We start from the raw sequence: 17,368 nt of genomic DNA, 5'->3' as shown, positions 1-17,368 counted from the left end.
GGCGGGCTCGCCCCCCGGAGAGGGCCTCGCGCGCCCGGCTTTCTCCTTCTGGCGCACCGCCGCCACATCCCGGGCCGGGCGGGCCGCGGCGCGGAGGCCGCCGGTGGCGGCGCCGAGGCCTCCGGGCGGGGCGGGCCTCCCGCGCTCCCGGGACGCGGGGACCCCGCGCGCTTCGGCCCCAGGCCCGCGAGGCTGAGCTTCGCCGCCAACGGCGCGGAAGGGCCCGAGGACCCCGGCGAGCTCCGGCTCCACAGTGGGTGAGCTCTGGGACCGGCGGGTGTGGGTTTCGTAGACCCCCGGGCCCCGACCCCCACCCCCATCCCGGGTGGATGGGAAGACGGGGCGAACCGGTGTTTCTTTGTGAGCACCATCCCAGTGTGTTTTGGTGACTTGAGGACCTCTCTAGTTGGTGGGATTAATGAGAAGAACCTCCATCACGTTAATTATGCAATAAGGCGGCGTCCTTGCTGCGGGATGGTGTGACCAGTGGAATGATTGATACTTGGTGATCTATAATTTACTTTTTTCATCTTTGGCTGAGAATTGGCATTTGTGATTGGGTGCAAAGAGAAAGAAAATGTTCCAACTTGGGTGCAGGGAACATGCAGAGAGAGAGGGCAGGGAAGAAGGAACATGTGCACCCTTTCCTAAGTGCACAGTTAAGTGTATCTTTGGTGGGTGAGAGGGGAAAGGATGGTTGGAAATGCATGTTTCCTGCCTGATAGGCTGCAGAGTGCGCTCAGCCCTGATATTGACAGTGGAGAGGCCGGTCAGAAGTTGGAGCTTGAAGTATAAATTTCTGCACTTCTTGGCTGGGAAGATGAACCAGGTTTTCCAAAAGCCGTCGTTTTTGTTTTCCAAGTCTCTAAAGGCAGGAAAGGGCCAGTCAGTGAATAGAAAGCAGTGCAGCCGGGTTCTGTCTGGTTAGCTAAGGGGGAGGACTGTCATAAAGGGCTTTTTTGTCTGAAACACCCAGAGTCTGGGCCTTTGGGCCGTAAAGAGTTGGGTATTGGTCAGTTTTAACTGCCAGGGTGAGAAATGTCTCAGACATTCTTAAAATTAGGCAGCTCAGTTTAGGTCCGGCTTGCTGATCTCCAGTACCTATTCACGCTGAAATTTTCAGTGACAGGGTGAAAAAGAAAAGACAGAAAGAGAGAAAATAGTCTTCTCCCTTTTCTACCATTGTAATGATGAGTCCATCTTGGCTCAAAATTGGAATTTCAAGATGGAAAGAAAAATCTTTCCTTTGCTTTTCACCCTGAAGAATAGAATCTCAAAGAAATACCTGAGAGAAAAATTCTTTCCCAAAATGAAAACTGGAGTGTTTGCAAAACTGAACAAAGGAGGCAAAGAATCAGGAAATATCCTAGGCAATTTGCAGGTATATTCAGATCAATGTTCAAATGCTTGAGGTTAGACACTAAAAAGGTGGGAGAGAGCCAGAAATAGAAACGGGAGAGAGGTGAATTCAGGACCTTCAAGATTGCAGAAACGAAGAGTCTGTTTTCTTCTGATACAGGTCTGGAAGAATCTGGATGTGAGTACATAAAGCTTAATCTTTCCATCTGCATAACATCAAATTGCTTTTAGTTTTAACGTCGAGCTCTTCAGAGTAAAAGGAAACACAGCTAGACTGTGCTATATGCATCCCAGGCAGTTTGGGCTATATTATGTGTTAAATGAGTTGTATGTTTATTTTGCCAGCCAACTCTATTAAACTGTAATCTCTCTAATTCCACGAGTTCGGCTTGTTTCCAGTTATTCATTCATGATGTGTCATTTGGCTAGAATTTGCTAGGGTGTTAAAGCCTAAAGAAATGCAAAATCCAGAGAACATCTTGCATTGGAAGATTTCACCATCTCATCATCCTCTGCAGGAATCCTTTACCCAATGTCAAAGATATAAAATAGATATAATAGGATTTGATTCTTTTTGCTACAAAACTTACTTCATTTTTCCTTTGAAGTTACAGGGAAGAGTCTTTTAAACAGCTACCTCTTTTGGCACATTTAGAATATTTATTCATTTGCCAGGAATTCCAAATATACCCACCTCTGTAAGAGACCTGTTGTGCAAAACGTACTTGAATAATCAAAGTGGTTAACTATTTCCCAAGTATAAACCAATTTGTACTAAATAAGTCAATCTTGTCACTTCTAATGGTGCTTATTGTTTTTTAATTATCCTGTACAGTGATAGGAGGAACCAAGAATCTCAGGCAAAGCAAATACTGCTGCAAGCAAATGTGGATCCCAGGCCTCAGAAGGTATGTGAAGGAGAATGAGCTTACTAGTTACTTGAGATTCATGTCATTTACTAATCTCATTGTCTCTTCTCTTGCTTGTATGAAGATTTAATGAAATTTAAAACTCTTGAATAGGAGTGTGTACACTTATACTTAGAAATGTTTTCTTAAATATAATAGTAGAAGAACCCTCCCAGGCTGGGGATTAGGTGAGTTTGGTTTGCTAAGAGCAGTGCCTGACATGTAGATAACCCCAGGCAGGTGTTTGCGGTTCATTATTGTTACTCGTGAGAATCTGTCTTTTTTTTTTTTTTAAGATTTTATTTATTCATTTGAGAGAGAGAGAGAGAGAGAGCAGAAAGAGAGAGAGAACACAAGTCGGGGAGAGGGGCAGAAGGAGAAGGACAAGGAGACGCCCCGCTGAGCAGGGATCCTGATGCAGGGCTCGACCCCACGACCCTGAGATCATGACCTGAGCTGAAGGCAGATGCTCAACCGACTGAGCCACCTAACTGCCCCCATGAGAATCTGTCTTAACCTCAGATACATACTTCAGTTGGACAGAGTAAGGAGTGTGATTTCATGCTGGTAACTAAGGATGATCAGTCATTCTAAGACAGCAAATTGTAATGATTATGACCAAGTAGACAAAGGAAATGTCTGAACTTAGATTGAGAGAAACCCTATGAATTTAAAAATCACCATGACCATCATGGCACTTTATGTATATTATAAATTCGTATGTAATATTTTATTACATTGTAATTTAGTAATTTTATTGATTAGGTAATGATAACATTTTAGTTCAAAATCCAAAGATATGGAAGGTTTGATTGTAGAATGTTTCTGGTTGCTCCAGCCCTTAGCTACTGAGTTTCACTTCTTCCACTTAATCCCCCCCAGGGCTACCAGCTCCTTGTGCATTACCAGGTTTTTTTTTGTGAAGTTTCCTTTAGTGTCTGGCTGTGTTTTGAATGAATGTTAAAAACTGAACACTGGACACGTGGTCCTTTCCCTGGGGTATGTATGTGATGGGGGCGGGGGATCCAGGAGTTTCCAGCTCAGTAAAGGACCCTTGACAGGATTCTTTATCTGGGCCACTTCCTAGACCTCTAGCTCACTCGGCATGAGGGACACTGGGACACCGACCAAGCTGTTGGCTCAGGTGCTGCATGATTTCCCTCACTATGTTCCGTTTCTTCTCAAGATTCCCCTTACCCTTCTTTGTTATTAACCGTGGCCCTTCACACTTGGTGTGATCATATATATTAATAGCTCTATTTGTTTATCGCCCTGTCCGCCTCTATAGAAGCACCATGAGAGCAGGGAGTGTATGTTGCCATATCCCCAGGGCCTAGAACAACTCCGGGCTCAAAGTGGGCACTTGGTCAGTATTGCTGAATGAGTGAAAGACATTTGGAAAAAAGCTATTTAAACAGAGTTAAAGGGGCTTATTTACCACAGGACTTTTCAGAACCTTTAATAAGTGAGTATGCATAGCAAAAATAGAACAAGGCAGGTGGAAGTCAAGCTCTTCCACACAAATCCAGAAAGGTTTTGTGCTTTTGGAGGATAGCTCAAACACAGGGAAAAGCCACTGGCAGGAATATTGGCAGCTGACCAAAATGGATTTACAAGCATCTTCTGAAAACGCAGGGGAGAGAGAATTTGTACCAGAAGATGGTAATAATACCAAACCCATTGTTAGTCTTTACAAACATGTAAAATGTGTGCTGTCTTTCTTTTAGTTTAGAGGAAAAAAATAAATAAAAAAGGCTGAGATTTCTGGTAAGTTCAGCTGTGTTCTTGCTTTCCTAACTCTGCTTTCCCCATAAGAAGGGAAGTCACCTTAACCACCAGTTATGACTTGTGGGTTTTCTAAGAGTCCAGCCCTCTGGCTTGGTTTCAGAACCTGACATCTGCCGGTGAAAATCTCCTTCAATGACTGGAAATAGGAAAGCTCTGAAGATGGGTATGCTGACTTCTGGGGGCCCAGGGGCTCAGTTCAGGGCAGCACACTGTGACCACCGGGGCCTGGGGCACACTCAGATTTGCCACCATTAGCTGCAAGAGGCAACTTGGGAGTTGTCTTGGCTCCTTGAACAAAGGAGAGTTAATTACAGAAAATGTCAGGCTTTTTAAAGGCCATTTGTCACCAGGCTACAGGGAGATCAGTAACCCTTGGCAGAGCCATGGGGGAAGGACTGTTGATTTCAGGCCCCAGTCTCTCTGCACACAGAAGTCGTGAGCCTTGAGGGTGTCATCCTTGTACAGGAGGCAAACCCCATGGAGAACTGGTGTACTCAGGGAAACAATGCAGATAGTGGGGTGGGCTTAGAGGACCTGGGCCTAAGGGAATTTGGAATGCCTTTCATTTTGTTTAAACAAAAAGGGCAAATTATTGTAATTTTTCCAAGGTCAGGCCAAATCCTAATTCTACAGAGTCTAATTACCTATAGGTAGGAAGGCTGGAAAGAAGAGTAAGTGGGAACAATGCTGGAGGTCTTTGATTCTAATTAAACCTCTTTAAGCTGTTTTTTCAAAGCATCAATGGATGCTAATTGACAGATAGTCTTTTGCTGCTAGTTTTCATTCTTATAATGAAAGGAGGTGGTAGGAGAATGGCTACTATGTCAGCATGCCTAGAATCTGCATTTTAAAGGGCTGGGGGCTTGGACTAACAGTTCTCAGCCCTGGCTGCTCATTAGAATCCTGTGCAGAGCTTTTAAAACAAGCCCTGGATCCATCTCCAGCGATATGTGTTGTCTTGGGTTCCGTGTTCTTGGGGCCCAGGGCATTGCTGTATTTTTTTAAAGCGCCCCAGGTGATTCTAATGTACACCCAGGGGTGGAAGCACTGCCCTAAACATAAAGTCAGCCATTGTTAGGTGCATACCTAGATTCAGAGTGCATGAACTTCCAAAGCAGAAGCATGCTATGCTGTGGCTAACTGGAACCCCTAGTCTTCAGGATTCGTGAAAACCCAACCTGTCAGATATTGTGGATCGTACGCGTTAATGTGCTGGTTTTTAGAGACCTTGACGGAGATGATGATGATGTGATGGTGATGATGATGATTATGGTGGTGGTGGTGGTCGTCATCATCTAGGAGAGTAGGTCTAGGTGGTGATGCAGAACACTTAGCTGTGTTAGAACATGCCTGCTGCACTTGTGGAAATGATGTTGAGGCTGGGGAATGACCAAGTGGATAGTGCTTTACATTTTTGACTGTGCTGTCGGAAGAATAGCTTCAAAATTTAAATCAAATCATGACACTGCTACCCCCTTCTCATGGAAAACTCTCTTCAGTGACTTTCCATTGCTGACAAGGTGAAGCTAAATTCCATAAATGCTCTATAAGATGCAGTGTTCTCTGACCATAGCTGCTTTTGCTCATCTCTAACGTTGATCCAGCCACTGGGGCTTCCTTTAGTTACTCAAGGGCCCCTGGCTTCTCCTGCCTAACCCCCAGGGCCTCCATTCCCTGCTGGTCCCCTGGCCCCGGGGACCTCCTTACATAACTGCTGACCTCTCCACCCAGGTTCTGTCCTTTTGTATTTTCCTCTCATAGAGCCATGTCTCCACCTCACACCACTTCTGGGATAGACTCTTTGATGCATGTGGGTTAGATGGCAGGCTCTATGAGGAAATAAACTGTGCATATGTATTTGGTTTGGGACTCAGGGTCGTATCCCTGGCACCTATTTTGTTGGATAGATGAATATACCTTTTCGTGATGAAGTTGGCAAATAATTATTTTTAGGTTATCGTGTCCTTAAAAGTATATGCAGATACACATCTACTTGTGTTTGTGTGTCGTATGTTATGAACTGTAGAGGGGAGGGGTACTTGAGAGGGACCAAGCTTTAGTCTTACTGGTTCTGGTTGGCGCACATAGCACATGACTCAGAGAACAAGTCCTGGTTTATCTAAATTTTCTCCTCAACAGTTTTTTTCTCTTAAGTCTGTGTGTAATTTATGAATTTCTTCACTACGACCACGAGGAAGAAAAGGTAGGCGCTTAAAAATAGTGCATCTCTCCACCCCAGGCTTTCCCCGCCCAGCAGGGGCCTCCCTAGAAAGCACCCATATGTAATGCACTGTTTCCTTTCAGGCCCTGGGTGAACACGCTTTCCCACCTTCTTCTGCAGCCGGCCCCGCCTTCCTGTGCAGGGAAGAAGACCACCTTCCAAACCCCTGCGGCTGCTTCTGTCAGAGGCCTCCTCCCTGATGGAGGAGTAAGTCTGGGGTGCAGGGCCAAGAGCCAGGTGGGGGCAGAGAGGGGCCCCAGCCTTATTTTTCTAACACTTCCTTTCCTTTAAGAACACTCAAGTAAGTACAGCAAAACTATTAGAGCCAAGAATCTGTTTTTCTTATATTAGTCTCTGCACTTTATGTTTTAAATATTAAATCATTTTTAAAAGCTAAATAAAAACTAATGAAGACAGGGGCTCCTGGGTGGCGCAATCGGTTAAGCATCTGCCTTCAGCTCAGGTCATGATCCCGGGGATCAAGCCCCACGTCGGGTTTCCTGCTCGGCAGGGAGTCTGCTTCTCCCTCTGCCCCTCACCCCACACGTGCTCTCCCTCTCTCTCTCTCTCTCTCAAATAAATAAAATTAAAAAAAAAAAAAACTAATGAAGACAGAGGTGTATTTATTAAATATTCAGATACATGTTGATTTTGTCACTTAACCATTTTCTCCCGGCTAGAAAAGTTTTTACCATCCTTTCCCACACTTTACCAAGTGGTAAGGAAACTGCAGTCAGTAGTGGTCAGGTAGAAAAAATAAACAAATAGAAACACCAGGGGACATGTATGTAAGTGGCATCTTTTATATTTTATTAGTTTTTACTATAAAATGGAAACATGTTTGTTGCAAAAGTTTTTTTTAATATTTAAGTGTACAAAGCAAAAAATAACTGCTTTCGTCATCTCAAGATTTTAGTCTGTGCATTACATGCATGTATGTGTTTGGATATGTGTATAATCATGTACATTCACATATATAACTTTTTTACAGAGAGGATCATACATTCAATTTTGCAACTTGCCCTTTTTGTTTACGGATATAAATTGACATTTTGGATCTCTGTAATTGGCTTGCCCTTCAGCACAGAGTTTTATTTAAAATTTAAAAAAAATTTTTGGACTCCAATGAGATTTCTTAACCACCCCCCCGAGTCAGTATATTTAAGTTGTATATCTGTTCAAATGGATGTTAAGTGCTGTAATTTATAAAATATCATTTTATTTTCAAGTAATACTGAAGTCCTAGTAGCTTTTAATTGTTTTCTAGTCTCAGGTAATAGGTATCAAATACATAACTACTCTTATGTGGTTACTGGAGAAATATTTTGAGGTTGTTGAAATTGGGGGCCTCATCCTTTAAAGAGTTTGGGAAGTCTCGGGTAGAAGGTTGGGAAAGGTGCCTTCAGAAATACCTTTCATCTCTCCTGAGTTTTCCTAATAAGTTTCTAGGTGGATGTAGGCATTCAGCAAATAATGGTTGTTGTCTTACTGAATGCCGGGCACTATTCTAGTCCTTGGTGTACTCAGGGGCACTTACATTCTACTGGGGGGGGCAGATGGTGAACGAGTGAAAACAGGCTGTAGTAGGTGCAGTGCAGGATGTGAAACTAGGTGGGGTGATGGAGAGAGGCTTTAGGAGGTTCCAACAGAGTGGGCGTCAGGGAGAGCTGACTCTTCCTCTGCTGTGCATGGGAGGGGAGCCAGCCCTGCTTACCTCCCATTTACAGAAGCCCGCTGGCTGGCAGAGAGCGCTCCCTCCCGAGCTTCCTTTCACAGTGACCTCTCTTAGCCTCTGTGGCCTGCAAAGGGACCTGCAGCAGGGCACAGAGTCATTGTCAGACCTCAGTCTAGTCTGGGCGGCTCTACCCAAGACACTGGTGAGGGCCTGTGACTTTATACTCCTCTTCTCAAGAGAACATTTTTTAGCAGGGCCTAGGGCTTATGCACATGAACCTTTCCACATCTGCAGCCCTCATCAGGGTCCCCAGGTGTCTTGGGCTGTCCCTGCCCAGTCCAGGTGGGCTGTGACGGGGATGAGAGGGAGGTGGGGGCCTTGCAGACCTCCCTTCTCCCAACTCAGTGCGGCAGCCAGGCTCAGAGCAGGAAGGGGCACTCTAGATGTCCTAGTTCAATAGGGGTTTAATTGAAGTCACTTTCAAAGTTGAACGTGTTTGAAATAAAATTCCCCATCAGAAAGAAGACATTGGCTGGTGGATTGTAAGTTGTAGAGGAGGTACTTTGGCAGGCTCTGTCTCAGGGGGACCTCACAACACACTGGTAGGTATGCAGTGGTGGTTTTATCCTTACAGATGTGAAAATTGGGAAAATTTTCTGGGAGAAGAGAATTAGACCGACCCCCACCCCCTGACCCCAGGCCTGGGTGAAAAAGTAAAGCATTCCTGGCTTGAAATTAAAATCCAAGCCTTAGGAAGGCAGGCATGGCCTCAGGATAATGCAGCTCTCACGTCTCAACGAGCCCAGATGCAGAAATCCTATCCCTGAGCCACTTGGCTTCCCGAAGAGCAGATGATACGACCCTTCATTTTCATGTAAGGCTGTTTATTCATCATCTCCCTACTTTTATGTAGAGGTGAGCTCAGTGGGCACACTCAAATTAGATCCCTTCAGAAGACTAGTTCCCACTGGAAAGATTAGATTCTTAAGCCATAAAACCTTCCCAAGTGCCGCCTTGATGCCCAGGAGGGTGCTCAGGGGCCGGAAGCCTAGGTCTGAGCAGAGCAGGGCGCCATGAGCGAGCAGCGCCGAGAGGTTCTCTTGCTCTGCAGAGTAAGCCTGTGTGAGGGAGGCAGCCCCAGGTGGCTCCCCTCCTCCGTATTCGCTTGTCCACAGCACTTCTCTTAGCAAAGCATGGGTTGCAAGCCCCAGGCCACTCAGCACCTAGAGTGTTCCTCAGCCTCTGAGGCTTCCTGAAAACTGGTCCAAAGGAACAAATACCCCTCTGTTCTGGCTGCATACCTCCTCCTGGTACTTGTCTCCTTTCTCTTTACTCCCTCCCCTGTCCACACTGGTCCCTCTGCCCCTCTGCCCTTCTGCTAGAAAAGGCCTGCAGTTGGAGTTTCTCAGTGGAGTGCTCTCACTGTGACTGACCCATGGGGACGGCCCCCCTCTGGGAGTATCACTGTCCCTCAGTATCCCTATGCTGCCGGGCACAGTGTGTGCCTCACTTGTCTCTGGAAGAGAAGAATTAGGAACTTGAGCCCCCTGGGATGAGTCTGCCTTTCTTTTCCCCTCTTCTTGGGGCAGACCATGCTATCGCATTCATTTCTGGCCACTAGACTTAGAAGGCTGTTTGCAGATCAAATTGGAAAGTCAGAGAGGGTTGGTTTATGTTAATAGGGGCACAGCTACAGGCCCTTTAATCCTCGCAACCACCCTGGAAGGAGGAGGGCCTTGTCTCAGTGTTGGGAAATCAAGGTTTAGGAAGGTTAAGTGACTTGCTGAGTCACAGAGCTGGTGAGTGGTGGGGCCATCTAGGCGCTCTTCTTTGTGCCGTGCTGCCTCAGATGAGCAGGACTGAGGGAGAAAGGAAGACTCAACTCAGGCCAGCTTCAGGCAGCTCGAGAGGGGTGGGTATGCCCCGTGTTGGGCAATGTGGCTGGATAGAATACAGGACTCCCAGTGAAATTTGAAACTCAGACAACAAATCACTCTTTAAAGTGTAAGTATGTCCCATATAATATTTGGGACATACTTCTACTAAGACATTCACAATAGTCCCCCCTTATCTGCGATTTCACTCTCCATAGTTTCAGTTACCCACAGTCAGCCGCGGTCCGGAAGCAGATGATCCTCCTTCTGACGAATGGTCAGAAGGTCAGTAGTAGCCTAATGCTATGCCCCCGTGCCCACGTCATTGCCCTCCCTGCAGCTCATCTCATAAGCAGTTTCCCATCTCACATCATCACAGGAAGGGTAAGTACAGCACAATAAGAGAGAGACAGTCCACATTCACATAACTTTTGTTATGGTATGTTGTTATAATGGTTCTATTTTATTATTATCATTGTTAATCTCTTACTGTGCCTAATTTATAAATTAAACTTTCCCATAGTATGTATAGGAAAAAGCACAATCTACAGGGTTCGGTACTATCCGTGATTTCAGGCATCTACTGGAGGTCTTGGAAAGGATCCAAGTGGATAAGGGAGACTACTGTATTGTTTATCTAAAATTCAAATATAACTGGGTGTCCTACATTTTTATTTAGTTAATCTGGCAACCCTGTTTGAAGACCTCAGGAAACACACTGGGTCTAATGTGTGAGCACGTGAGGTGACAGAGGGTGGCTCCCAAACCACCCAGTAAATGTACAGGCTGCATCTCCCCATTACAGGATAGATTCACGTATAGGCTGGATAACCACTTGGTGGAGGGAATTCAGGTTTCAGATGCCTGGTTCCAGTGAGATTCTAGGAGGTAATTGTTGTTGAGACAAGGAGGAAAGTTGATTACCTGGGTCCCCGCAGAGCTCTGTCCCATCCAGCATTCAGAAGCTGTCTGAAATCATATGTCATCAGCACCTTGTTGAGGGGACCAGTTCTCCCTGCTGCCCAGGAGTGATGGATGGCCTCAGTCAGCTAATGGAAACCACCCCAACCCAGCATGGTCTCTTTAAGTGGTTTGGTTTGGCTTGAAGAAGCACTATGTTAAAGGTGAAATGAAACACACTCTTTTTTTGTCTCTCTTGCCAAGAATTGACTGTGACTTCCCCGCTTTTTATGTGTCCCCTGCAGCATGACCTGCTGAGGACTGACATGCCCTGCATCACTCCCGGGCAGTGACAGCATGAAAAACACCCACCCCCAAGGTTCTGCGCAGACTCTTGCAGGCAAGTGAATGGAGACAGAGAAGCCCCGGTGTTCATTTGCACTGTTTTAGAGATTCTGTAGGTGTGGCTACATCTATCTTGTCAGCATGTCAGGATTTTACACAAGGCCTGCTTGTAATTGCCTCAGTATGGCTTCTGCCCTCCACAAATTACCACAGCCAAGGTCTGACCCTTGGAGGACTCTTTCTGCCCTCCTGCTTCCGGGCGCTGGCTATTGCTGGGTACCAGGAGTATGTTTTGACGTTCGCTTGGGCCAGAAAGGAGTTACGAGGCAAATCTACAAAAGCAAAATCTTATCATGTATTCCAAAAACAAACAGAAATGGCTCCTCTCCATTAGAGTGTTTTAAATCTGTTTGAATTACCAGATCGACAACTTCATATTATTAATTAAGAATAAAATTTAAGTACTAAGTCAACATACCCTGTATCAATAGAAAATTTTTTTCAAATATTCATATTGATGCTGTTAACTAAAACCACCTGTTCTTTTTATTACTTTATGTTTAATTGATTTATTTATAAGCACCAGGGGCATCTCACTTTTGTTTTCCAGGAAGAATTACTGAATGGCTGACATTTGACAACATGCACCACCAGTGGCTTCTGTTGGCCGCATGCTTTTGGGTGATTTTCATGTTCATGGTGGCTAGCAAATTTATCACGTTGACCTTTAAAGACCCCGATGGTAGGTATGCTTCCTTGTGGAATGGATTTCAGCTAATCCAGACAATGCTGTGGTATTGTTTCTGGGTATATGCACGGATGACCTTTGTCACACGATCGAAGGAACATTAACCTCGAAGGTCATGGCATCCAATTCGTTCATGTTACAGAGGTGCAGAAGAGGAGGTGGAAAAGGACAAAAGTGTCTTCCCTGCATCTCCCTTGGGGGCGGGTGGAGCATGCTTTCTCTGTGGGCTTCTTTGGTGGCCTCTTCCCAGCAATACCATTTGCTAGGTCATCTCCTGGGCCCCAGGCTTGGGATTTCGCCCTGCTTGGTGTCATCATGAGACGCTGCCGTGATTGACCAGCATCCCTGTGTTCTAGTTGGTGCTGCATGCTGGTAGCCGTGCGTTTGAAAGTCACCTTCGATTCACTGGGAGGAAGGTGATTTAAATATTGTGTCTGGTAGTCTTTGAGGTAACTCCCCTTGACTTGATGATGTAGGTGTTCAGATGAAGATGTACAAAGAGCACCAAACCCAAATTCAGAAGAACTTACTGTAGTTTATGCCCTTGACTTTTGCTTACCTAGGCGTTAGTGGTTTTTTTCCTACAAAAGGGACATGCTCTGACAGCTCCAAGATTGACCTGAGTACAGTGAGGCTCTCTGATCTGTGAGGTTGCTGGGTGTACGTAAGGAGGTGCACCTGGAATCCTGAGGCGACTCCTTCCATGGCAAAGTGAGGCAAGACAAACGGGAGATGTTGAAAAGGCTCATGAGCAGCTTCAGGTTGGCCTGACGATGTTTGCCTAATAGGGAGGATGCTTGCGAATGTGGGTGTGCACAGCATCTTCACTCTGTACAACCTTTCACACATTCTCCTGCAGGCGGCAGCCCTTAGGAAGGGGGGACCAGGAGAGTGTCCATCCATTCCAGCAGTTTTCCCCACTTTGTCCCAGCAGCTGCACGAACGGTGCCCTCTGAGTGGCCAGCAGGCTCCAGGCTCCACTGCAGCCCAGAGAGCTCCCTGCTGTGCCGAGGGCTGCGCAGCGCCCTACCCTGGGGGCCGAATGCTCCCGTTCATTCTCTCTCCCTCTCCCATGCTGTCTGTAGAGGAACAACAAGGCTGGAAGGCAGATGTGCAGGCCAAAGAGGGAGGCCCTGAAATGAGCCCCAAGAGCTGGTTCTCAGATCCAGGGTTTCCACTCAGTAACTCAGCTCCTCTGTGCCCAAGCCCGACAGGCCATCATTACAGGTACCACCCCCACCTTCCAGGAGCTCTTGTGAGGACCTGAGAGGTTCTTACAGCCTTGGGACAGCAGCATTAACTGCAGGAGCATCACAGAGCACTGTGGGTAATCACAGACAATCATGGCTCCCACCTGGCTCCCACCAGGCACCGGGGCCTCTGTCAGGACAGCAGGCACCGAATCTAGGGGGTCGTTGGAGTCTGAGACTGTGATCTCCGCTTGACCATTTAGCTGTTTCTCCAGCTGCTCCAGTCCAGTTCCACTTACCTCTGACGGAGGTCCCTCCTCAAGAGTAAGAGCAGTGGTTCTCACCCCGTGGCACTCTAGAACTGTCTGCGGGACTTTGTAAACTTTTCTCTGCTGGCTCGACCAGAGACCAAGTGAGTTAGAATCTCTAGGAGCGCACCTCTAGAGAACTGCAAACGTAGAAAGAGCTGCAGCTGCTAAGAATATGAATCTGTTGTTACAACAAGTCCACACGTTTTACTTCTGCTTCGCTTAAATGTCACCTCCTGGTAAGGAAGGCACTTCAAAGGCAAGTCATGAGGTTAAATGGTTAATGGTTTACTTTGTTTCAAAAACTATGAGTATAGCTAATGTATTTTATGAGACTTCCACCAAAAATAATTGAGATGTGTGCCCTTTGAATTGTAATGTCCTCTGGCAGAGTAGCCTCTGAAGAGCATGGCATTCCTCAGTGGTATCTGATAAGCGACGTGTCATTCTGCTAGGATGTGGCAAGTTTTAAGCTGAACACTTTCAGGAAAGTGTAGAAGCTCTAGAGGGTTTTGTGAAGTGTGGAGGAAACAGTTAAGAGGGATAGAAGGTGAAACCTACTGGGAAAGATGAAAAGCTTTAGGATTTTAAACCTGGAGGAAAGATCTGTGGTCATCTTGGGTGCTGCTCAGCAAATAGCTCTTACACCCTTGGATGTTCGGTGTGGTTGCTGTGGTTAGTGAATGGGAGCACAGTGGTGCGGACAACTTCTGGTGTGAACCTCAGAGTATGCTTGGCCCCACTGCCCCTCTCCTACCTCCAGGAAGTGAGGACAGTGTCAGTCCCACACTGTGCAGGAAACTTAGAGTGAGAACCCTTTGTTGTCAGGCTCAAATTGTAACCCAGTCTTTCTTGAGCGCACAGAAACTATCTAATTGTCCCTACGTTCCTGGTTGGGATCACGAAGATGGATGTTCACCGACTGAGTTCTGAATGAAGGAAACGAGCTCACAGGCAGTGTCTTACCAATCCGGGTGACGGAGTAGGGATGGAGGTGCTCCCCTGAGAAGTTAAACACACGGCCTCTGAGGACGCCGTCCGGGAGGGCATCGCCTGCCCGTCTAGGGCTGTGGTTTGATGGCTACAGTCACTTAGCCTTAGGGGGCCCCTTTGTCTAGGAAGGCATTTAAACCCCCCTGGTGGATCTTGGAGCTGTACAGGAAACTGAAAGAGGTTTGTAAACGTGTGGCTGGAAGAGATTTTTCTCAGGTGCTGGGATTTATTTCACTCGTGTTCACAGTGTTTTGGTTTTTGAACCAAAAGCCCAGTATGAAGTGTCATCACAGAGAAGTAACTGATAACACAGCGGTGTCCTAAAGATGAAGTTCCATTTCCTGTAAAGCAGATGGCAGATCGTTGGTCTCAGTGTTCAGGGAGCCGACTGTAACTCAGGTGTCTGTGGGGCTGCTCCTTCCGGCTCTGACCTCTGGGAAGCAGGGCTCTGTTCCAGTCTGTTGCTCGGCGTGTGTGTTTTCTTCTCACCCACCTGTTCCTAATGATTTCCCTGCCACTTACACTGATAGGAAGAGATTTGTCTTGAAATGCTGTTTGAAACCTCACTTACCTTTTTTTTTTTTTAAGTAGTGTTCAGCTCAGCAATGAAGCCATAGAGATATTTGTAGCAATGACTCATCCTTGGTTAACAAACCTCAGTGTCATGTGGAACCAGGTTCAGGTGTTATAACTAGACTGTATCACAGGGAAATAAAGCCCATTGAGTGATGGGAATTTGATGGCATATGGTATGGTGAGACTAGAAATGAAAAACGACATCCTTGTGAATCCGGTGTATATGTGTAGACACGGATTTTTCTTCTCAGCTTAGTTCGGCTTCCTCTTCCAAACTTTTGCCTCCACTCAGCCCCTCACCTTGGCTGTAAGCTACTTGAGGGCAGAGCCCATGCCTTGAATGTCTTTGCCTGCCTTCTGCGTAGCGTGTGATGGGGAGGTGACTGGCATTGGGGACTGATGCACAGTGTGGTCAGGGAGGTTCGCGGATGTGTTCACTTCTAGAAGAACAAGGTGGTACATCACTTGGCAAATGTAAAGACATTTTATAAAGCACTCTAAATATAGCAGTGCCTGTAACAAAAGTGATCTGATACCTATAGGCTCAGAATCCTTGATCCTGGAGCTGGAGGCTTGCTCCTAAGGGTCAGGGTGGGGAAAGAGACTGTGCTTTGATCATAGTGGGGGTAATAGCATCTGCTGAAAATAAATGGTTGTCAGCAGAGCAACAGAAAAAAAACAAAACCAAATGTAAACTGTGTTACCAGTTTTTCTTGAAGCTATTTGAATTAGGGCCCAGGGGAGGGGGGGGGAAGCAAATACCAAGAAGTTTAAAATCATAAAAATGATAAAAATTGGTGGATGACTGTCTGATGTGTGTCGTGTTGGAAGATGAGATGTTTCATGGCTGCCAAAGCCTGTTCTCTGTGCTTCTGAGTATAGGAAATGGGTTGCTTCAGAAATTCATTGATAAGTCAGCTGTTTAGAATTCAGGATACACTGTCCCATCTAAAATGTTATTAAGGAAGTTTAGGATCCTGCAAAACCCATTCAGCCTGGGGCAGAGCTAAGCATTGCAGTGCTCATCTTAGAAGACACCGTCAGAACACGAAGTGATCAGACAAGCATAGACTGCATTTTCTTGTTAGCATGTGAGTGCTCAAAGATGACAGAGTTGCAGAGGAGGAGGATGGGTAGAGCGTGGTCTCTTGGAGTCCTCAGAGTGTATTCAAGAGCTCTGGGGCCTAGGGCACTGATGCTTTGTCTGTTTCATACTATAGATAGGGCTCCCTGACCTTGTTGCAGAACAGCTCCTGCGCACAGCTTTGGTTAGGATGGCGTTTTAAATCACACATAGTCCAGACAAAAGATTTCAGTGGCATTTCTAAAGGTGTGTGGCAAAGAGGTTTATATTGGAGTCCAGTTACTCAAAAGTGTGTATCAGATGGGGAGATGGGATTATTAGTGTTGTCTGTACTTGGAGGACACGAGGCCATGGTGCACACTAACAGCATGCTGGCTGGGCCCTGGGTGTGGGGGGGGTGTAGCAAACCCATGTAGGTGGAAGGTCCAGTGTGTGCTGTTGCTATTCTTGATCCAAGAGGAGGAGGTTTTGATGGTTTTTTAAATGAAATAAATGTGCCTTTGTTTATGCTTCATTATGCCGATTTTTATGCTTTTTTTGCTATCTACTTTTTCTAATTATGTTTTTAGAATTCGCAGAATTTTGAAAGTAAATGTTTCTTTGATTGTAGAGATCTGAAAATTATCTTCAAATTCTACCCAAGGGTTTTTCCCAAAGCAGTTTTTTGTAAATTATTACTCTGGACTAGCATTTTGTAAGATTGGTCTCGTCTTATCTCACTTCCCATGAATTTTTAAACTAATGTGTAAATACCAACTTGACTGCTAACTTGGGTTTGTTGTTGTTGTTGTTTTAGATTTTATTTATTTGAGAGAGAGAGGGAGGGAGGAGTGGGGAAGGGGCAGAGGAAGAGAATCTCAAGCAGGCTCTGTGCTGAGCGCATCTCACAACTCTGAGATCATGACCTGAGCCGAAACCAAGAGTCAGACACTTAACTGACTGAACCACCCAGGCGCCCCTAACTTGGTTTTTTAAAATCACACCTTTAATTTTGAGATCACTGTAGAATCATATGCAGTTGTGAGAATGCAGATTTCTATGTACCCTTTACTCAGTTTACCCCAATAGTAACATGTTCCAGAATTATAATGCAGAGTTGGAATCACAATATTGACATTGATAAAGTTAAGATGCAGAATATCTCCATCACCACAAGGAGCCCTGGGTTGCCTTTTTATTTTTATTTTTTAAGATTTATTTATTTGAGAGAGAGCATGAGAGGGGAGGCAGAGGGAGAGGCAGGAGCAGAGTCCCGCTGAGCAGGGAGCCAATGCAGGGCCTGATCCCAGGACTCTGGGACCATGACCCAAGCCGAAGGCAGACACCCAACCGACTAAGCCACCCAGGTGCCCCATAGCCACACCTACCTCCCCTCCCTGTCTCCCTTCCCTGGCCCCTA

At 46.1% G+C, this 17,368-nt stretch overlaps 1 protein-coding gene across 2 annotated transcripts in view; it reads left to right on the top strand.

Moving 5' to 3' along the window:
* The first annotated feature begins 186 nt into the window (after nucleotides 1-186).
* CHST10 (carbohydrate sulfotransferase 10) overlaps nucleotides 187-17,368 on the top strand; it is a 30,110-nt gene continuing 12,928 nt past the window's right edge. The window contains exons 1-4 of one of the 2 annotated variants that reach the window (XM_021680298.1): nucleotides 187-257; nucleotides 2,195-2,267; nucleotides 11,031-11,125; nucleotides 11,681-11,812. In XM_021680298.1, coding sequence (XP_021535973.1) covers nucleotides 11,083-11,125; nucleotides 11,681-11,812 — 175 coding nt within the window. In that variant the 5' untranslated portion in view covers nucleotides 187-257; nucleotides 2,195-2,267; nucleotides 11,031-11,082. Of the gene's footprint in view, nucleotides 258-2,194; nucleotides 2,268-11,030; nucleotides 11,126-11,680; nucleotides 11,813-17,368 lie in introns of those variants that run through there. The other variant, XM_021680299.1, reaches the window with a different exon arrangement.

The sequence above is a fragment of the Neomonachus schauinslandi genome, chromosome 10 (assembly GCF_002201575.2).
Source record: "Neomonachus schauinslandi chromosome 10, ASM220157v2, whole genome shotgun sequence".
NCBI lineage: Eukaryota > Metazoa > Chordata > Mammalia > Carnivora > Phocidae > Neomonachus > Neomonachus schauinslandi.
Note: the sequence above shows the minus strand (reverse complement) of the source record. Positions and strands in the feature narration are given on the sequence as shown.